This window comes from Rhea americana, unplaced genomic scaffold (assembly GCF_003343005.1).
Source record: "Rhea americana isolate MKP2758 unplaced genomic scaffold, rheAme1 scaffold_1, whole genome shotgun sequence".
Taxonomy (NCBI): Eukaryota; Metazoa; Chordata; class Aves; order Rheiformes; family Rheidae; genus Rhea; species Rhea americana.
The window spans coordinates 13,716,214-13,737,675 of record NW_028185038.1 but is presented as its reverse complement, the minus strand read 5'-3'; the positions used below and the strand labels follow the sequence as shown (position 1 = coordinate 13,737,675).

General features: G+C 37.2%; 2 protein-coding genes across 3 annotated transcripts in view; one reads left to right on the top strand and one right to left on the bottom strand.

Annotated features, from left to right (window-relative positions):
• The window catches only part of UPF2 (UPF2 regulator of nonsense mediated mRNA decay), a 192,893-nt gene that overhangs the window by 131,823 nt on the left and 39,608 nt on the right, over positions 1-21,462 (bottom strand). The gene's annotated exons all lie outside the window — the stretch shown is intronic.
• The window catches only part of CDC123 (cell division cycle 123), a 39,475-nt gene that overhangs the window by 4,331 nt on the left and 13,682 nt on the right, over positions 1-21,462 (top strand). The window contains exons 2-9 of the mRNA XM_085325805.1: positions 406-451; positions 991-1,062; positions 3,109-3,166; positions 4,004-4,036; positions 7,513-7,608; positions 8,297-8,403; positions 16,663-16,711; positions 18,848-18,923. Of these exons, the coding sequence (XP_085181931.1) occupies positions 406-451; positions 991-1,062; positions 3,109-3,166; positions 4,004-4,036; positions 7,513-7,608; positions 8,297-8,403; positions 16,663-16,711; positions 18,848-18,923 (537 nt within the window). The remainder of the gene's footprint in view (positions 1-405; positions 452-990; positions 1,063-3,108; positions 3,167-4,003; positions 4,037-7,512; positions 7,609-8,296; positions 8,404-16,662; positions 16,712-18,847; positions 18,924-21,462) is intronic.

Genomic DNA, 21,462 nt, shown 5'->3' with positions numbered 1-21,462 from the left:
TGGGGGTGAGGGGAGTGAAGCGGCTGAGGGGAGCGTGTGGGGCTGGGAGGCGTGTGGGGCTCCGCTCCTCTCCTCTCCTCTCCCCTCCACTGCCGTGGGGACCAAGCCGACAGCTGGAGGTCCCTGGGGCTGGGACCTCGCAGATCCTCCGCACGCAGCTGCTCCGGGCAGCCCTGGCTGTCGGCAAACCCCAGGGAACTCTGCGTCGTCCTGGCATGGACGCGGTCCTGGTCCTGGTCCTGGTCCTGGCAGGACCCCACACGGGGCTGGAGCTGACTAACCATCTGTCTGAAACGTGGGGCCCCTTTGGTTGCCCAGAGAAACTGAGGCTGAAAGCTCCCGAAGTAGCTGACTTCGTGTTTGTGTATATTCCTGGAAACCGCAGATACTGCTGCAGYATCTGAGGTGCTGCTGCCGGTCAAATACCGATTAGGATAGCGCAGAACTACTGGTAACTTGGGAAAGCTAAATTCAATAAAGTGGYGCTGGTGCATCAAAAAAGCTGTAAGGTCAGGTGTTTGGCAACAAAAGTATTTGTTTCTTAAAAGTTTTTAGTATTTAAAACATGCATGTTTTTGGCCAATTCAGTGATACTCATCTGTGTATTTTTTTTTTTTAAAAAAAACATTTGGTTGGTACAGGGAAATCTAGTTTTGCTTCTGAGAAGCCAAGCCTTAGTTTTGAACTAAGTCTTGTTCCCCACCTCAGCCACATACACACTTTGAATTTCCTAGGGTTTTGAAGAGAAAAGAAGGCATTTGTATGCATTTCATTTAAAAATTCTGTATCTTTCTTTTTCCTCTGCTTCCCTAGGTGGGAGGGTAGAGGGAGAAAGAGTTGCTTTTTGGGAAGGGATGAGAGAGGAGAAAGTTTTCCCTGGTTTGAGAGAATAGAACATACCATTATTGAAATGTATTCTATTAACAAATATTATTTTTTTAGTCTAACTTGAAGGAATTTATTATTAAAGTTATTTTCTTGTTTGTCCAGTGTTATACTTCCCCTGCCAGAGAATGTGAAAGAATATTTGCTGGATGATGGAACTCTTGTGGTTTCCGGAAGGTAAGGAGTGTTGTTCCTACCCTCCACCCCTTCAATTATTAATACTATTTGCATTTACTAATTTCTATAACAAATTTCGTAAATTTGGCCAGTCTGGCTGTAGTAAACCTAATATTGTGTGAACATGTGAATGGGCTATTAGTAAACGCATGGATGTGTACGTTAGCTAATATGTTAATGTTGCTAGTAGTAAGATTGGACTTGCCAGTGCCTGGTGCAAATCCTAAAATCCATGCAGTATACTCTATTCTAGACCAGCTGGAGACAGTTCTCTTAAGTTTTCTCTGCCTTTCCATGCAGAGCCTAGCTGTTTTCCAGGTTTCGGTGCAGAGCCTGCTGATTTGTGTTTGCTTGCTCTGGTACAGTTAGCTCCCATTCTATGGCTTTGCCTGTGCCACACCACTGCTGTACTTGCAGCCTTATTCAGCAACGATATGTCATTACTGGAATTTAATTCTCAATAAGATAAAGTAAATTAAATATAAAATCTTACTGATTGAATTGGTATAATCATTTGAATACATGTAAGCTGTGCACATGACTAGGCCTGAATGTCGTATGTATGTAYCTGTGCCCAGATTTTGGGATGTAGACGGATGGAGTAGATAGATATGAGAAACAGTAGTAAGAACTGTTYGTTCATACTGTTTTAACTTCTCAAAGAACTTTGTTTTTGCTTGGAATCTCAATGTGTGGCATCCTTGTAACAAGATGTATGCAATAATCATTTTTAATGATCAGGCTCAGAAGTCGATTCACACTGTACCATTTCTTAACTAATGATTTGCCTCTCCCACAGAATACCTTATAAAAAAAGATTTTAAAATTGGAAAAAGCCTTTGTCTTTATAAGAAGTATCCAGAAAATCAGTATCGTTTTCAGAACAGTTTTGAATAAGTAATATTTTCACCTCTCTCTACTTGATTATGTAATCTCTTTAGCAACAGCTATGTAACTTGTAATTAGACTTCAGAAAAGATGAAACTGAAGGTCTGAGTGTGCAGCTGTGGCATAGGAACAATTTCTCCTGTCTTCAGTGGAATGATGGACAGCTGTATAATAGAGTTAAATGATATTTTTAAGCTGTTTCCAACTTTAAATCCCTCTTTAAGAACAGTTTTTCTGTGAACTGAGCTTTCTTAGGTAGAAACTGATGTGATCTTCCTACATTCAAGGCCAACATCAGTTTTAAACCTCAGTGAGTCAATATCTGACCTCTAAATCTCAAAAACTGAACTGATAATTTAATCCCYGTGCTAATGCATTAAGGAGCTGCACAGGCTTAGCTTGCTGTAAACTGGCTTTTTACTGACATCACTGCAGAGCTGTTATTTGAACTTATCCTACTTGCTACACTGACTTGCTGTGAATAAGTCTCTTTCAATAACTTGGTCTTCTACTTTTAAGATTTTTATGCTCAGTGGTGTTGGCTAGAGAACTCCAAAAATCACCTTCATGGGAATATTTACAGTCAAGTACCTTTTCCCAGACACGTTGCTACTTACAACAGCCAATCTCATATGTGCAGGAAAAGGAACTTTTCTTGAAGAAGTTAGTAACMCTGAAACCAACTTCTGTAGGCTCTGAGAACGTTCCCAAACTGAGGGATCTTTTTTTCAAATTTTACAAATTTGTGCTTGGAAAAGGAGTGGGCAAGAGGAGCATAATACAAGCTGAACTCATAAAGAATGCTGCTTAATTCATGCTATCGTGAGAGTACAGTAAACATTAGGAGAGTATGATGAGTAGAGTGTTGAAGAAACTTGAATTATGGTGCTTTTGGAACAGAAAGTGATCTCCTAATTAGAAGGAAGCAACACAAGAATAGGGCCCCAAGTCTAATGCCAGGGAGTTTTATCTTATTCTTTACTGATACTTGCTCTGATTCCTCTGCCAGGTGTTGTGAGGCTTAATTTACTTACAAGAGCATTTTGAGATCAATAGCTGATATGTACTGTAGAATCACTATGTACATGGTCAAGTCAGGCTCCAGTACTCAAAGTTGTTCTCCTCTTCCCTCTCCTGCCCCTTCGTTTTTTGTTTTAGAGAAGATCCACCAACTCATTCTCAAGAGGGGAGTGATGATGAAGCAGAGGAAATACAGGTCAGTGCACATCAAGTTACATTTTGCAATCTATTGGGAAGTACATCAATATTTAACCACTTTGGTATAGTTCACAGGGAGGATAGTACTTCACAAAAATAATAATGACATGGTATTTGCCTTGAAAATCTTACAAACATGTTTGTGTATACAGTGATATGAGGGAAGACTTGAAATGTTTTTATGCTCTCTCACACAAAACTTTTTTTAAAAAAAGTCTTTGTTATTGTAATGGTTATAATGAGTAGGCGATATTTAAGATCTAGGAATTGAAATTAACACTGTTTCAGGCCCCCAAAAATCAGAAGTGGATTTTAAGGAGTTATTTCAAGGAGCAGGGGAAGTCTCTGAGACCATAATAGATCAGAGCGGTAACCCAGAAGAAAAATCCTGAGAAATGTTGTGAGCACAAGATGACAGAAGGTATAAAAAGAAAGTGAAAAAGGAATACAGGTGAAACTACTGAATCCCGAGTCTAAGGTTGGAAATGCTGGAGCTGGAGAGAAGCTTTAGACAGGCAAGAATGCATCGTTCTGAAATGTTCATGTTTCTGATGTATTTTGATTGTGATTAATATAGGTGCTGAACCCAAGCATTGATGCTATTTTGTAGTTTCCAGAGGATGTGTTATGTCTTTTTTTCATGTACAGAATACATAATTTTTCCTTTCTTAATTTACAGCTATAGTAATTGCAGGATGATGATTTTATGTTACAGAACCCTCCAGGCCAGTGAYTTGGTCTGCATGTTGTAGGAAGCTGTATAGGTTCTGATGTTCTCATAATTTCAAAAGATGTTACAAACCAGTGACCTTTGGTTTGTTTTTATTTTTAACAGTGGTCAGATGATGAGAATACCACAACGCTTAAGGTAAAGTGCTCTGGAAGGCAAACATGTAGGTTTGTCAGCAGTGTTCATTCTGCAGCCTTCTGATAAAAGCTCATTGCTAGAGGTAGAGATAACCATTGTTGTAATTAACATTTTCCAGACCATCTACATGGATGGCATTGTAGATGTCAATAACTTTAAAAAATGTTTGAATGGCTTAATTCTATTTAACTAAAAATAAAATACTTTTTTTCTTCATCCCCAAGAATCACATACTACTTAGACTACAGGAAATGAACTGAAGTATGGCACTAAAACTGCTGTCCTTCATTCTCACCACTTTGAATGTCTCCCAATTGCTTCATCAGACTGAATGCAAAATAAGTGAAGCCCTTACAGCTCAATTTTCGTAGCTCTTTGTTTACATTTTTGCCATTATTTCTTCCTAAGTTCCTTTCTATCATCTTTTTCCCTTTTCTTGTCGTCTTGTTTTCCTTGTGTTGTTCCCCTGTTTTATGCTTACAGTATTTGTTTCAGTGTTTATTGTATTTTTTATAAGTCATAGTCTTCCAGTATATCCCATTTATTTCCAATGTGTCCTCTCTTATCTAATTTTTCAATGCAATCTGTTATGATCCGAATCATAATGGGTATGAATCAGACTTCCTTGATCTATTTTTTACATCTTTTCTGAAACTTACTATTACCTGTCATCATCAGAATTCATAGTTTTGTACCATTTGTCTGCCATTGATACTAATACTTGTCGTATTAGCTTCCTGATGTTCCACGTAACATTGATTAATTCACATTGAATTAGGAGCAATATAAACACTATCTCCTGCTTTGAGTTGCATGTATGCTAACACAGAATTTGCAGCATAGATCTCAATACTAATACATGTTAACATTACGCATTCTAACAACTTCAATTCAGATGCCTAAGATTTGATAGAATAGATGCCTGAGATTGTAAGTTATTCAGAATAAGGATTGTGGTATGCATATTATTTTTTTGAAAAAAGTCGCATGTTGTTACGTTGCCAAAGAAACAACACCAGACTTTTTGAATTGGGTTTCATAATTGTGTATAAAAAAAATAGGAGAAAAACATAATTAAGAAGTATGATATCCACTGGAAAGGTATAGGCCAAGTGATTTCAGTTTAACTAGGTAAAATGTGTCCAGTATGTGGATTGCAATTTTGCAGTTAGTGTATATGATTTCTTGACTGGAGCTGTAATTGCAAGAGTCTGTCTTAAAAATTGAGCAGTAGTTGAGCAGATTTTTGACAAAGAGTAAATGTTTAAGCATTGCTAGCTAAAGCTGCAGAAAGTAAGAACCGGTCTGCATCATGAGCCAATGGTTTGGAWAGTGCTTCCTAGGATTTGCTATTAAACTGGTTTCATTGTGTAACTTCTTGGTGGCTTATTCCACTGAGCTCAGTGGAGTTTTTTGTTCATCAAAATTGAAAATTTGAAAATGGTTAATTATGGGAGTGGTATGTGCCTGTGGCTGTTCCCTGTGAAAACATATCTACACTTAGTCAAATAAGAGACTCTAGAAATGGAACTTCACAATGTGCTCTCTGTGTTTTAAAGTCGATAAATGATTTCCCTGAAGACTCCATCCATGGCAAATGTGCTTTCTCTACTCAAAAACTTTCTCTGYGGCCAGGAAGTGAACGGGAATAGCTTTTTGTGCTTTTAGGTGTTTCTCTGTTACCACTTTGGTAGTGAGGAGAGAATGAAGAAGCAACRTAGAGTGTAGAAGAGTGGGGAGCTGCACCTGGAGTAACGTCAAAATATAAGAATGGGTCAACCCRCTGTGTGGTGAACAGGGAGACGCTGGGGAGCATAACGTGATGAGTGGTGGGAGAGGATGGAGACTCTGCTGTTCTGCATTCAGCCTCAATATAGGGCACTTGTGTTTTACTAACAGTAAGACAGTAAATTCTGGGTTATAATTCTCTGTTGGTTTCTTCACTCAGGGAGCAGTAAGGTGGGCTGTGATTCTGATGATTCTGATTTGATAACCCACCTAAGTCATCAGGTAGAACTTGTTTTCCCTTCCCTTCCTATATGCCCCTCCAAACCTAAAGATGAATTTAGAGTATAGAATTATAGAAAATTACATATTTTTTAAAAATACATTAATTTAGATGGTTGCAAGGTCAAGCATTTTAAATTTAGGAAATGTTAAAATTCAACTGGTTTGTGCTGCCTTAGAGCTATCCTTCTGGGCATATTTTTTCACTTGTATTAATCAAATGACATGATAGCAACATCCCTCCAGGGAGGTTTTGTACATACTAATATTGCATATATAACATGACTTCTGACTTCTGTCAAAACAAAAGAAGATTGGATCAGAATACAGGGCTGGAAGAGTTTTTCTTTCTGCAGGAATGATTTCTAGAATTGACTGAAGCTCTAAAAATAAAATCAAGTAAGAGAAGTACTTGCTCAGTTTTTCAAGTAGAATTTCCCATGGAGACTAGGTAATGCACTAAAGAATGGTTCAGAATGTATAAAGTTCAGTATAGGTCATTTAAACAAACAAAAAATACATTTTAGCGCAAYGTGTCTGTGCTGGGAGGGAGCAGAAAAGAGGAGATGCTATAATGTATAAAATTGTTCTACCACTTGTGTGACTGCAAGCAGTTAGTTTTAGCCTAGATGTTATCTTTGAGTTGCATTTATTAAAAATAGGCAGAAATAGTATTCTTATATTCTTTTTGCTGGAAATCCTGTTACATGAAAAATCTTTGACATAGGTCTGAAATGCTTTCATGGAAGTCAGCAGTCTAGTTTTTACATTGTGCCACATTCTGAGTGGAGTTTGTAACATCCTGAGGAGTTTTTTTCCCCGTTTTATGCTTACAAAGAATACAACATACACTGAAACAAATATTGAAGTCACAATCTTCCCATATATCCCATTTATTTCCAGTGTGTCCTCTCTCATATAATTCCTCAATGCAATATGAACTATTACAGAACAGTACTGATCTTTCTATTTTTTAGTTGTTTGATAGGATGCTATAGGGTGCTACATTTTTTTTTTCAAGGAGATGCCTAATTCTAAACAAACTTTTTGATTTGTTTTTTTTTTTTAATCTTCTTGAACGTTATTTACATACAGTAATCTGCCATCAGGTGTAAAGCTACAGGTGTATATTTAACGTCTGGTTTTTTGACTTGCAAGTTTACCAGCTGTTGCAGTTTTCATGGTGGAAGTTATAGTGTCATGTTTACTCTAAAGTTCATGGACTCTTGCTAGTAATGTGAGTGATAACTAGAAACACACTTTGAAGTCTGACGTTCTTTAAAGCAGAGAAACTTGAAAATGATTTRTTCTACAAATTCATTATTTTTGTGGCATACTTAGTTTATGTTTTTTGGATGAAGTTATTCCTTCTGAAGTATGTATTCCTACTAGTATTTATAAGATGAGTGCACTTGAGTATTAAATGTGCTGGAATTCGATTTTTTTTTTGGTCATTGTTCTTTGTTCAGGCTCCAGAATTTCCTGAGTTTGCAGCTAAAGTCCAAGAAGCAATAAGTTCCTTGGGAGGCAATGTTTTTCCTAAACTTAACTGGAGTGCTCCAAGGGTAAGAATGCTGACTCTTAAAACTTGTAACAGATATTATCACAAGGACTTTTTTGTTTTATCTTAATGCATTGAAAAGTAGAAGAGGCTGATGGCTCTGATAAAGGGAAGAATGATAAATGTGATATCAGTGAAGTGCGATACAGCAAATTGTTCTGGTGTATTAGAGCCAGATGGTACACTGTTTGGTGAGGCTGACCTGAGACAGCGCTGTCTCGTATTAAAATCCTTGTATTCTTCTTATAGATAACAGTGAGGTTGAGASTCCCCTTGTTTGAAATATTATGACAACTTTGAGATACAAAGCAATAAACTTCCCTCAAATTACTTTTAATTACTGCTACTATTCCTTAAGGATGAGGCACACCCAAATGTTTTTGCATCATCTTCTCAAGAGAAATGTCTGTCCAAGCATTCCAGGAAAGTGCCTGGAAGCAGTAAGGAGAAAGCTCAGTTTTTAAATGGATTTTCTCCACTTTCCTAAGCATATTAACTAAGGAAATCAGTAGCCATTCCAAGACTCTTGTAACAGCTGATGAAGCTTTCCTCCACTTCCCCCCGCAAAAGTGTCTTCTGCTTGTATTTCAAATGGTATACAATGTTTATTCTGAACAGATTTGTAACTTGTGTTCCTTCCTATGAGTAAAGGTACATTTTGGATAATCTGTTTGTTTGCTTGTTTTATTTAGGATGCCTACTGGATAGCAATGAATAGCTCTCTTATATGTAAAACTCTCAGTGACATCTTCCTGCTCTTCAAAAGTTCAGACTTTATTACTCGTGACCTCACTCAGCCGTAAGTAGACTTCTCGCAGACGCAATCTTATTTTTAACCAATCAAAAAAACCTCAAGACTGGGAGTAAGATTTCAGTTCCTTTGAAAGCTCTTATTTACTGAAAAGTAACTGTAAACATCTGATATGGAATTTCATACGTGTTTCAAAGTTGTGTATCTAATAACTTTCAGGTACAGTCTGAAAGTTTGTTCTTTGAAGTTTTGTTTGTTTTAAACACATCCTTCTTTCCTCTTTTTTGCCCTTYACCATGCAAGAGTAAATTCCAGGTTCAGTTTACTGCAGAGAATTCCGTGAGGCAAATTATCTTCAGTGCTACTTACCATAAGTGAGTCTTTTCCAGTAAACCAGAGTTGCTTATCAAACTCAACTAGTGGAGAAACAGACTTCATTTTATTCTTAATTCTCTTACTTTTAATGAAAAGCAAAACAGGAAGACAGTATCAGCGTAGTGGTAGCTGAGTACATATGAAGTGATGTTATGGTTTAAGGCCATTTTTACTGAGCTGGTTTCCAGAGCAAATCATATTTTAACATTTTAGTACCTTTTTTTTTCGATTGCCACCTCTCTTAGTATATATTTGTTGCTAGTTATCTTATACTGCCTTATCAAAAAGTTGTCAACAATGACTTTACCATGTTCCTTTCAAATTTTAAAGTTGTTGAAGTTTGTGTGGTTGCTTGGAAGGAGCCTGACACTTCTGTTAATGCATTTCTAGAGCTCCTTCTGAATCCCAGTGCTTGTAGTTCTTGAACAAATGCACCCCTAGGAACTGTGACTACAAATAATGATTACTGGCAAAATTTGAATACAGTGTGATTGGAGTGTATTTTATCTATGAACATAAAAGTAATATTTGATTGTATAGAAACAGTTTCCTCCTGTAATATTTATATCTGATTCATGTGACTCACTTCTAAATATTTCTTTTCTGGAAGAAAGGACAATTATTGGAATTTAATGGTCTTGTTACTGTTATTTTTGTCAGAAAAAACAAAATTCCTAAGACAAAAGGCAGGGATAATCTGCTGCTCAGTATCTGAAAGATACTTTTCTAGTAATTGTTCAATGCTTATTTATATTATTGCAATACAATATCTAGGAGACTCAATCAAGTGTAAGGGYCTTTTTGAAGATGCTTTATAGATGAATAACAAGCATAATAGTCCTGTCTGAAGTAGCTTWTGACTGAGTAAGATTTGTCTTGTCTAAAACAGGAAACCAGTTGCACTATTGCTGTGCACCTGCCTTCCTTTTTATTCATGCAACCTTGTAACACCTTTTTCTCCATTTGCTGGAGCAATAAAGAGTTAATAGGTAGTAATATCCTCACCACAATCTGTATGTTCTTTATGGAGAGCAAGCAGTGTTGTCAATCCAGTACACACACTGGGTGTTCYGTAGTGTCTAACCTACAGTATTGGGAGGTGGAACGGAAGAGACTGAGAAAGAGGTTAAAATGAGAGGACAGTTTAGAAAAGTTTGAAAAGTATGTTGGACTAGAGCAATGAGCATTGTGAATGTATGTTTATGGGACCATAGAGGATGAAAGGGATGGGGGAGATGAGAAATCTTGCAGTCTGTATTTCAGAGATGAGTGAATTATGATTCTCTGGAGACTTTGATGGTTTGCTAAGGAGCTTGCTTTGATGGTTTCTGGTGCTAGTGGGAGGCCAGGCCACGTGACAGGGGTCCTCTGGGTGTTTCTCAAGTCTAAAAGGGTTGAACACCAAAATCAAATCTAGGCTCTTGTAATTGTTTTCAGAAATGATTCTTCTGGGTCTCAGAAGATTTGTATGCTTCACACTGAACCCTTTGTGGATATTAAATGATAAGTTTTTTTTATATCCTACTATCCTCTTGTATAAAGAGGATCAGCAAAAAGTACCCCGAGCTCCTTGGAGAATTCCTGTTTGGTTAATCACATTCTAAGGAGCTTGGGACACAATCAAGGGTTTAGCAAGCATCATTTGATTTGAGATGTGGTGATTGCATGCTTCTCTGGGCTCTTAGCTTATGCCATTTGCAGACTAGAATGAGTTGGCCAGGCCACCTTCACTGAAATTGAAATTGGTGAATTTTTTTCTCTCGTGGTTTTTATCTTGTATCAGGCAGAGTTAGCACCTCAGCTGTTCACCTTGCCCTCTGCAGACAGCGCTGACTTCTTAGTGGTAGAGACAATGAATGTGTTCTAGCTCCTGTACTGTGAATTTCACAGCATGGGTGTTAACCTGAACCATCAGTAATTTCAGCTTAAGTTCACACCAAACTAAGAGCAGTAGTGCATGAGCAGCCTGTAGCAGACATGCTCTTTTCTGCTGTGGGAGAGGTAGCCTCTACAAGAAAGACAGGACCTGAAATTACGCTAGCTAAACCCTCTTGCACTCATTTTTCTGAGTGCTAAGACAGCATACACGGTCAGCTACTGCAGCTTGGCTAGTGGTGGTGATTAGGTCAACCTTGTGACTTGATTGTGGGATCATCATCTAAACTAAAGGCTAAGATGCTATTTCTTTTATATAAAAAAAGCTCTTATTTATTTTCCTTTTGAAAAAGTCTAATGTCGTGTTGATATAAAATTAGATTGTTTTTTTGCCAGAACGGGCCGTCTTTTGATAAAGTGAAGTTAATATGGCAATACAGCTTTGCGCGTCCACCAATTTGAGTGGAAATTGTACTTAAGGTGAGGTGAATATTTATCCATGTATACATAAAACATTTTGGTTTCTGAATATTGTGTTTTATAATTATTTTTTATTTGTATAAAACACATACTCTTGTCCAGTCTGTGCATGGTGCCTCTAAATTGCTAAACTACTCGTACAAAATGTCCCTCTCCAAACGGTGAAGTGATTACTGCTGAGTCACAAAGGCAGTCTTCATTAATTCCGCTATTGATTAGCTGCCAGCTCCCTGGTCCTTAGCAAGCAGAAATTTAAAAGACAGCTGGCATAAGAAAGTAAAGTGCTGAACGAATGAAAATTGAGTACATAGTATATCCAAATCACTTGGAAGGGCCAGTTAAAGGAAGGAGAAGGGATAAAATATGYTATCTTTTTACTTTTTTCATTAATTTTCAGTGTTGTATATATGTGTCCTGCTCTGCATACATAACAGCCAAAATATTGTATACTCTGCTTTTTTTATGTTCAATTGTCTTAACTTAAAAATCCACTTCATGGGTCATAATGTAGAAGAGACTTTGCATGGCAATTTGAAGATCTGTTTTTGAATGCAGCTTTGCCAGATCTACAGGACTTAAGGCAAACTGCTTCCTGTGCCTGTTTCTTTCTCTCTTATTTCCTGGTTGCTTATTTGATGCTGGCTTATACCTTATTTAGATCAGGGAACTGCCCTTGCTGTAGTTATTAACTGTCTCAAGTTAGAGAAAATTCCAGCTATGCAATACTTTGATACAAACCATTTAAAAAAATACAGCCTTAGTCCAAGCTTACCTAGTTCAGAACATTTGCATTATTTGTTTGGATTCTTTCATGGTATTGACACTTTCTTTGTTCAGAATAATGACTTAATTTTCCTCTTGGAACAGGAATAAATTAACAAAGACTTCTGAATAGTGTGCTCATTAATGTAATCAATGCTATTTCTGCTTCAAGTAAGCTTTGCTTGACTGAGTCACAGAAAACTTTTCAGTTTTTAATGTGGGCTTTCAAAAACTTAGTGTTGTGGACACATGATAACAGAAATCCCTATTAGAAATGGATTTTCTTTAAGTGATTAAATCTTCTCTTTCAAACAAAAATTCTTTTAAGGACCTATTCAATATATTACTTTAGTACAGGGATTTCTTCCTTATTTTTAGAATGTTTGGGCTACATTTTGCTGAGACATGAAAAGCCACCTTGAGACTGATATAAATTGTAATAGTGCCCTTTCAATTATAAGATAAGCTTGTTATCTCACATTTGTTAGTGAAACCTTGGAATTTTGCACAATCTTGTTCCTGTTCTGCAGTATGATACTGAATGTTTCAAATCTGCAGATGCAACTATTGGGATGTTGAACCCTACAGCGTTCTTATTTTTCTAATTGTTTAATAATTACAGTGGCAGGGAAAAAATACCTTTTAAGATCAACTTTGTTCATGTAATGCAAAAGATGTTCTCTTTTGGGGTTGCCCTTTGACTTAGCAKGGAGGGGACAGTTTGAGTCAGGTACCAGAGTAACTGTTGTCTGACATGGAAATATTAAGTGTTGTAAATTGACTTTCAGTATTTTAATTGAACAGGTGTTTCTAGGGACCTGATAATTCTCAAAGTTCATTCTTGAAAACTCTTTGAGAAGCTAGCAAGTTAGTYGCTTAACTCTACTTAAGCCCAGGATGCTATTTTGCAGGAATGAAGGGAGCCTGTGTGATAACTTTAGTAGGTAAGAAATGATTTCTAGGTTAACAAAGCATGTGAAACAACTCCCAGTGGGCAAGGGAGAAGTTTCCAAATGTATTAATAATATGCATGACACAGAAGAGAATGAGGGAAGATGCACTTTTTCTRTTTGTGTTGATGAGAGCATTTGGTTAAAATTCAAGTGCCTGCTTCAGAAAATGATTCATAAGGCCTGCTTTCAAGTGAAGTTTAGCCCACTAGACTCCTAAGAACATGCTTAATTTTAAAACCTAGCAAATGTTTCAATACTTTTTTTTAAGTTAGCATCCTAATTACATTTTTGAAACCAGCATTGTACATATTGGATCACAGAGTTCTCTGCTCAGAACTAGATGACTGTGAAATCTCTTAAAAAAAAGGCAACTAACTGCCGTATTCTCTTTAGTCAAATATGATGGATAATCCTTGGAGGAACCCTAGCCAAGAGGTGCGGGTTGGGTGTGCCCAAAGTGCATGGACACCACTAAATGCAGCATATACCTCTGCAGCCAAGTGCCTTAGCCCAGAACTGTAGAGCTACCAGATATTGATGGTGCTCATGTCTTGCTCCAAGTCTCCTAGCTAGAATGCTTGCTAAGATGTGAATGATGGAGATGCCCTACACACAAGATTGTTTAATCTATTTTACATTGGATAGTAATTTAAATTAAATTACCACCTCTTCTCTTCCTCTGCTCYGCTCCCCCAGCCAGCACCAAATGATCTGAGCAAAGGCCAACTACAGACAGTTTTACTTATTTGCAGAATCTGTTTTGTTTTCCTTCTAACTTCAGCTCACTGTGAGGAAGCTAAAAAGTAGCTGAGGCTCAAAACTTAGCTTGTTTCTACCTGTGATTAAAGTTGCTTCAGTTAACTGGAAAATACTTTTTTTTTTTTTTTTTTAATGGGAAATTTTAAAAGTTTTCTAAGATGTGGAGGAATTACAGCTTGTATTCTGCTGACAGAACATAAGAGGCAGAGTTGGCTCATAAAGATGTAGCTTGGCATTCAGGATATTGTGCTGAAAAAACTGTAGCTGTTAGTTTAGACACTACTTTAACTGGTTTCAAGGCAAACCATTGCACATGAAAGAATRTGGAAAATGAGGCTTTAGGCAGCTTTCTTGAGATTTTGCTTGCCTCCGCAATTTGCCTGGGAATTTACAGAATGTGTAGTACAAGATCCTCTTTTGAACGTTATATGAATCTCCTATTTGCTTGTGGTCCTTAGATATTTCATCCAGTAAAGTTCAATATTCGAGAAAAACGATACAGTTCAAAGGCTATTAGAAATTTCTTCTTGATTTTTATTAAGRTTTTAAACTAGACTGTGAGATAGTAGCAGAGGAGCTTGTCTGGTACAAAATAACTCTTACTCTCGTTATTCTGCAGATAACAAACTATTAAAATATAATCTTGATTTGCTAATCAGTTTGTGGCTCTCCAGTGGGATAGGTACTAGAGGTCTTACAAACATTCTTAAATCACTTTTCTTGGAGTACTGAAAACTGAAATACATAACTGCTTCATGTAATATCCTGTTGTGTCAAGTGTAAGCAGTTAGAGCTTAACATACATCTGGTACGTACAAAGAGGCTTTGATCCTTCTTGTTGACGTCTAAGTATAAATCTGTAAACAAGCTGTTGACCACAGCACAAGGTTTAAAAGCTGTGGAGTTTAATTCCTTTATTCTTACCAGTATTTGTCATGATGAATTTCAAAAGCTTCAGAAAAGAGAGTCCAGATATCTTTTAGCTTTCCATTCCTGAAATGTAGCTCTGCTTTCAAGTAGCTCCATACCTGAATAAGATGCAAGTTAAAGAAACTCTGATTTTGTCTCTAACTTTCAAAGGACTACATGTGATAGAGGAATTGAGCTGTGTCCAATCAGTTAGYACCATAATCAGTTTGGTATATAATACATAGTTACAACTACATCAAGGTGCCCCTCATTTACCCCAAAAGCTGGGGGTGTGCGTAAGGTTTTGTTGACAAAAACTCATGATAGTAGTCACAAGAAAAAGGAGGAAAGAGAAGACAGTGACTTGAGTTTTTGTCTTTCACTGCAAGTTTTTTTTTTTTTTTTTTACCTTAGGTATACTCAGTCCTATATTATTGAGGCTCAAGGAAAATGATGTTTCCTTGTCTTGCAGTGTTTCTTCCATATATACCGTTTTGTTTGCTTGCTTGGCTTGGCAGCATATCTAAGCAGTCAGCGTGGCTTGGGATGGCACACAAGGATTTCATTTTATGACTTGCAGGGAAAGGTRTTGTATCTTCCTCCACATAGACATCTCTGAAATATTTGAGGATTGGGTAAGGACTAMTTAATTCTGATTGAAAATAAGGATGTTTTATGACAACTGGAAAATGTTACAAGAGTGCATCTTACTGGAATGGACCAGACTGGACAGCTCAGTCACAAGAATAGAAATCCATGAAAGGTAATACAGGATCGAACATGCAGGGACTGTAGAACTCCACATGCAGGACTTAAGCTGCCTTTATATATAGTTTATGGTGTTTTCTTTTCCTGCAAAGGGGGAATTTCCTGCAGAGAGCTATTTTCTTGAGTGCAGTAAACATATGATAGTAATGCAATACTTGGAATTTCTGCAAAACTACAAGCTGAGTTCACTTCTGTCATCTTGACAGATCTCAGATCACTAGGAATACACCCCATAGCTAATGGATGTTACTGTTTACATAGGCTTGCAGATGTATATGATTTGTTTGATTATAGTGTTTTGGAATGCATGCCTGTTATCGCCTTTCTCTTCTGTGTGGGGTGGGTATTAAAGTCTAAACTAAAACGCGTGAAATTTATTTTTGTTGGCAGCCTATTGAATGAACTCATATGAATGAAGCTCTGYGCTTCAAAGTGGATGTTGGGCAGCCATGTCTTACAAATGCAATGCTTATACAAGAGACACCAGACTTTTGGATTACTTAACCAAGTTCAGCTTGGAGGGGAGATTGCATAAATGTTGCCATTTAAGAATATTGCCCGGCTGTGACCCTTTACCTTGTTCTGCTGTACATCAGGGTAGCTTGTTGCCAATAGAGTCAGGGAGAACCCTCAGGAGGAAAGCGCATGTTCTTTTGATAATTGCCTTTGAAAATTACAGAATTTATTTTAAGCTTTGCTATATAAAAGTGAGAGCTTACAGAGTTGTTGRGTATAACTGCCTCCATTCTTGATAGTTGCTGAATGGTGGTGCAAAGAGTCAGATAATCACAAGGGACAAAAATCTTGGCATGTGCCAGCAGTTTTGGAAATAGTTTTGTTTATTCCCATTCTCAAGAGCTGTTTTTCTAAGCGTATTTCTTAATGCTGTTAATTTAGAAAGATACCATGCTGCGGTGTCAAGAGTGTCGAGTGATGTTGTTTGGGTCCTTATTCACGGAAACAAAAAGAGTCCTGAATTGCAGTAAGATGTGATGTGTCTCAGTTGTTGAGTTTAGGGAGTTAGACACCAAAATTACTAGGAAAAGTATGCCACAGTGAAACTAGATTAGATTGTTAAAGTTCGTATGGCTCTTTGAGAATTTGATTATCCYAGCGTAACAGTAAAGAGGAAAGGAACAGCACTGGTAATTCAAACAAAAGACTCAGCAATGCAAAATACTCCCTTTTTAGCTAAATCCTTGTCTGAATGAAGGGATTCCAAATTACACTAGAAAAATGATTTTTTTTCCCTTGCTAATCCTTGGAAAGAGGCTTGTTATTGACATGCTGAACTTACTAGATTTATACATCTTGGATATACTTTAGCAAGACTTCTTGTAGTTCACAGTTCAGGTTTATTTTTCTCACAGTGGCTAAAATCTTACATATAAAAGCAGATTTTGATGTGTGTGGTTTATTTTTCCAGATTTATTCACTGCACTGATGATTCGCCTGATCCTTCCTTGAACTACGAGGTAAGATCTAATTTGCCTGATTTCTAGGTAATTTAAATGAGTTATTCATGGGCAGGCTGCCATTTGTGTTTGAACATGTGCCAGTAACTTTTTTTTTTTGTGCTGCTTGGGCAGTGAGGAGAAGTCTGATTAAGAACTATAGGATATGAGCACTTTGTTTAACTACAGATCAGTGATGAGCTGAGGCTTTTCAAGCTGCTTTGTAGTTTTCTCTAATGTCCATTAGGTTTCGCCAGGAAGGGCAAGCTCGGTAGCTGAAAATCATTTACTCTCCATAGCACACTTGTGAACATCACAACTGAGGTTACTARGAGAAGCTAGTTGTAGTGGCTGTGGCCATCTGGCTACTAAGAACTGGATTGGTTGTATCTTGTCATACATGTTCATTACCAGATTAAAACCTTAGGTTAGTGACTTAGGTATTAATGATGCTTTAAACTGTTCATGTGGTGCTATCATTTTTATTATAGCATCTAATCAGGTCTTTGATAACAATTTTGTATGTAAATATAGCATTTGGCATCATCCAGTAGACTTAAAGGGTTTTAGAAAAGTGAATGAACCCCGTGCTTTTAAGTGCTGTCTTAATGCACTTTGAAAATGTAGGATATCTGAAAATTGGGACAAAGATGTTTATGTTCACATTTTAGTTTGTGTCAAGTTTGATTGWGTTTTCTTTTACAGTCGATAGGTTTTGGGAGATTCCAGTGCCCRTGAACAGTAATTGAGGCTCTCAAAATAACAGATCCATCTGAATGCTTCAGCTTAGGAAATACAGCAACTTGATGAATTGCCAGAGATATGCTTCAAATACCAGGCAGTCTGTCCTACTGACTATAATAGTTTGGTTACTATTTCTATCCTGTTTCTTTATTTTAATGGATTTGCRCCTTCAAAGGCGTCACAGAATCCTACTCGGGTGTATCCCAGAATAGAGGTTGATTTGGTTAAATTTAATTCTGCTCATCAGCTCTTTTGACGAGAGCAACTTCCTGCCAATTCTAAGACAGATCTGTTATGCTGTACAGCAGGATTTTTTGTTTTCTGTGCTTTAACATTAATGTAACTTTGAAGTTGTTTCATTAGAAATTTCTTGATTAGATTTCTTGATTGAAAATCTTCAAAATGGAAGATTACAGGATAATTAAGGAGGAAAGCAACCTCATATGGTGTCTAGTCCAACCTTCTGCTCAACGCCAGGTCAGCTATGAGATCAAACCAGATTGCTAAGGGCTTTATCAAGTTTAGTCTTGAAAACCTCAACAGATAGAGACTGTGCAACCTCTCCTGGCAAACTGTTCCAACACATGAGTGTCCTCATGGTGAAAAAGTTTCTTCTTATTTCCAGTGTGAATCCCTTTTGCTTCAACTTATACCAGTTACCTATTGTTAGTCCAGGAAGGACTTGATAGTTTTGCTTTTTATTGCTGTATTTATTGTGATATGTGCTGCTACAGAATTGCTTTGATCCTAGCTAGCATTCAATGAAAAATACGGAGAAAAATTGAGGAGCATACGTACTTATAATTCATATAACTTAAATCTTGGATGAAATAAAATTGAATGGAAAATAAATTTAAAAAGTCTGCCCTCTACCTTCAGGTACCCACAAAGCTATGAAAGTACAATTTTTGTTCAATCATGGTGACTATCTAATGCAGTCGGTGTTAGTTGCCTGTTCCAGTGGCAGAGGACATATGAATTTAACACATATATTCAAGGCTCTTCAACTGTATCTGAATTTTCAGGCATAGATAGTGATGTAACAGCATGCTGCAAACATGTAACTGTGGAAGGAAGCAACGTATTTATCAAATTATTTTCTAGACATCAGTGTTGAAACACTTTGGCCTTCAGAAAAGGATCTCTAATGGCTAAAATTATAGCCTATTGGGTTCATTTTTGTCTTTATGTTCTCATTATAGGTAAACTAGTAATAAGMAAATTACTTCAAAGTATTTGCTGAGTTAATTACATGGACTGCAGGTTGAGGTGTTTTGGGGATTCCTTGTTTTACAGGTTGTGTCATAATTATAGTAAAATTGTTGGAAGAACAAGAAGGTATGCCTGTTGACAARAAGTTACCTGTTATCTTTCTGAAACAATGCTTCTGTCATTTGTTTTTTTGCTCTGTAGCTTGTTCTTCGAAAATGGTGTGAGCTAATCCCTGGTGCAGAATTCAGATGCTTTGTCAAAGAAAACAAGCTTATTGGTGAGGCTTTTCTTAAAGATTAAATTATTCAATGAAGTTCTTAAGAGTTACTCTGGTTTCTTTAATCAATGTTGAATCTGAACATACTTCTTTCTTACCACTGCATTTCTGGAATTCATGTTTGTGAGGATTTTTTTTCTTGTTCCTGTAATTTAAAATGTGGTAYGCCAAGTTCCCCCTTCCACTATATCTGAAAACCTGACAATATTGTGCCCCATATTGCAGTGGGAAATTCTTGACTCTAACTGCTAATTCAGAAACTTCATCCAAACAGTCTTATGCGAGTGATTCCTTTATATTCAGGAGCGTACTGAATCGTAGCCTACTTGAAGGAGGAATACAGAGGCAGTTGGGTATTATGCTGATAGTGTGACCGCATCTGGATATTCCATGTGGAAAGTTTAGGGGCTCAGAACACATCCACAAGTTTACTAGGTATCTGAGCTCATATCATAGTCAGTGGAGCTTAGTCAGCAAAGCAGTTGACCTGTCACTCTGGGTTAAAAAAACTAAACATAGAAYGTTTCAAGTGGCATGGAGCAGCTAGGTATCCAAAACACTGAGAGCTGCCAGATGCATCGAGAGACCYGTGGGAGACCGACAGCTTAAGGATAGGCAGATTATGCTGGAGAATGTGTTTTAGGCAATTGAACTATGCTTATGTGTGCACTTTAGGGTCAGATGAATTAAATTCCTCTGGCTGTATTAACTTCTCCTGACTAGAATTGAAGCTTAGGTATCTAGTGCACATGTAGACACTTGCAGTGAGCATTTTGATTTTGGACTGAATTCCATCCCATATTTCTGGAGATCAAATTAGTTTTTGCTGTGGTCTGCTATGGAATCTATCATGATGAATAGAATTGTAGATAGCACAGAGCCTGTGCATATTTCACTCATCTAGATAAATGGTTATAATTAAACTCTTCTAGCATAGGAAATGATGAAGTGTTGTAGCAATGATGTAGCAAAGTTCTAATCCAGACTTCATAGGAAGGAAGGTGTGTTTTTTGTTTGTTTTTGGGTTTTGTTGTTTTTTTTTTGCTATAAAACAAAACCAATTTCACTCACTTTGCCTTATACCTACATGATCACAAGCACCAAGATGCAGGTGTCCAAGTAGTCTGTCCAGGATTCCTTGTGATGAGAAGGGATGAAGGGATATTAGATACTCAGTCCACATTGTTTCTCCTGAGTTCTTCTGAGGGTGGTGGCTATGTTTTGGTTTGGATGTGCCTTTCTGTACCAGTTGGGAGCTGACAGAGATTTGTTTTTCCATCCAATCCCACTGCTGTCAGTCACCAGGAATTTACTCAATGTCTTTTGTCTCCTGATCTGGGTGTCCTACAAAGCTGCACACAGATCTTTTGGGATCTGCTAATTTAGGTGCTGTCAACATATATAACATTTTATAACCCTTCTTTTGATGTTCCTTCTACTGGTTTCATAATCGTAAACCCTATGACTGGCATGAATGAGAAGATATTGCAGTTCTTTGTAGCAGTGGTTGTCTTACTAACAGCAGAGATTCTCCATTAAGGCAGTATGAAGGGTRAAGAGCTGAATCCTGTCCTTTATGTGGTGCTGAAATGCAACAACTGACGGATATATGCCTTGCTAATAATCTCTAAAATATTTGAATATAGGATTACGATAGAATTTATATATCTAGTAATGTTTACTTTCAAATACCCTACAGCATTTGTACTCTGGCTGATTACACAGTCTCTTTTAAAACCTAGTAGATCTACCAGTATGTGGGGTTTTTTGTTGTTGTTTTTGTTTTTTTTAAGCTAGCTGTTTAGCTGCATGTCTGAAGACAACTCCATGTTTTTTCATGACACATTCAGGTACTCTTAAAATTAATGAGCCTGTCAGTTGAGCTAAGAAGTGATACTTACACAGTGTACTGMGTGCCCTTCCGGTTAGGAAAGGGGAAAGGATCTGCATCCCCCTAAGATGCCACCATCTCCTGGTTTTGTTTTTAGACCAGGGGTAAGCTTTGCAGTGATATTAATAATTCAGAGTTCCAGTGACTTTGTAAACTTTACATTTTATATGAGCTTTTTGAAAGAGCACTTCTTTGGAGGTATTCAGTGTTGTATTACAGCAAGATGCAATCTTTGGTGTGTTCCATATATGACTAAAAGAGCAAACTGCCATCATTGATGTGTCTTCCTTGRGAGATCTGGCTTTTTTCTTCCGTAAATAGCGTAATTTGCTCATTCTATAGTGATGAATACATCTTGATTTGACATTTTTCCAGCAGGGCATTGTAGTGGCTTATGTTTACATATCCTGTATCAGAACTACCATCACTTAAGATACATGTTAAGTGTGTAATCCAGTTGATGTCAACTTAAACTGTTGTCTTGTGGACAAGCAAATGTCTGAAATGCCTCTGATGCAGTTGGGATAGTTTATGTAATGTCAGGTATCCAAGGAAACCCTCAGGGGAAGGAAATGAAAAAATAATTTATTAGATAGCATGCTATTGCAGTGAGTTTTTATTAAACTGTTCAATAGTCAATACTAAGAT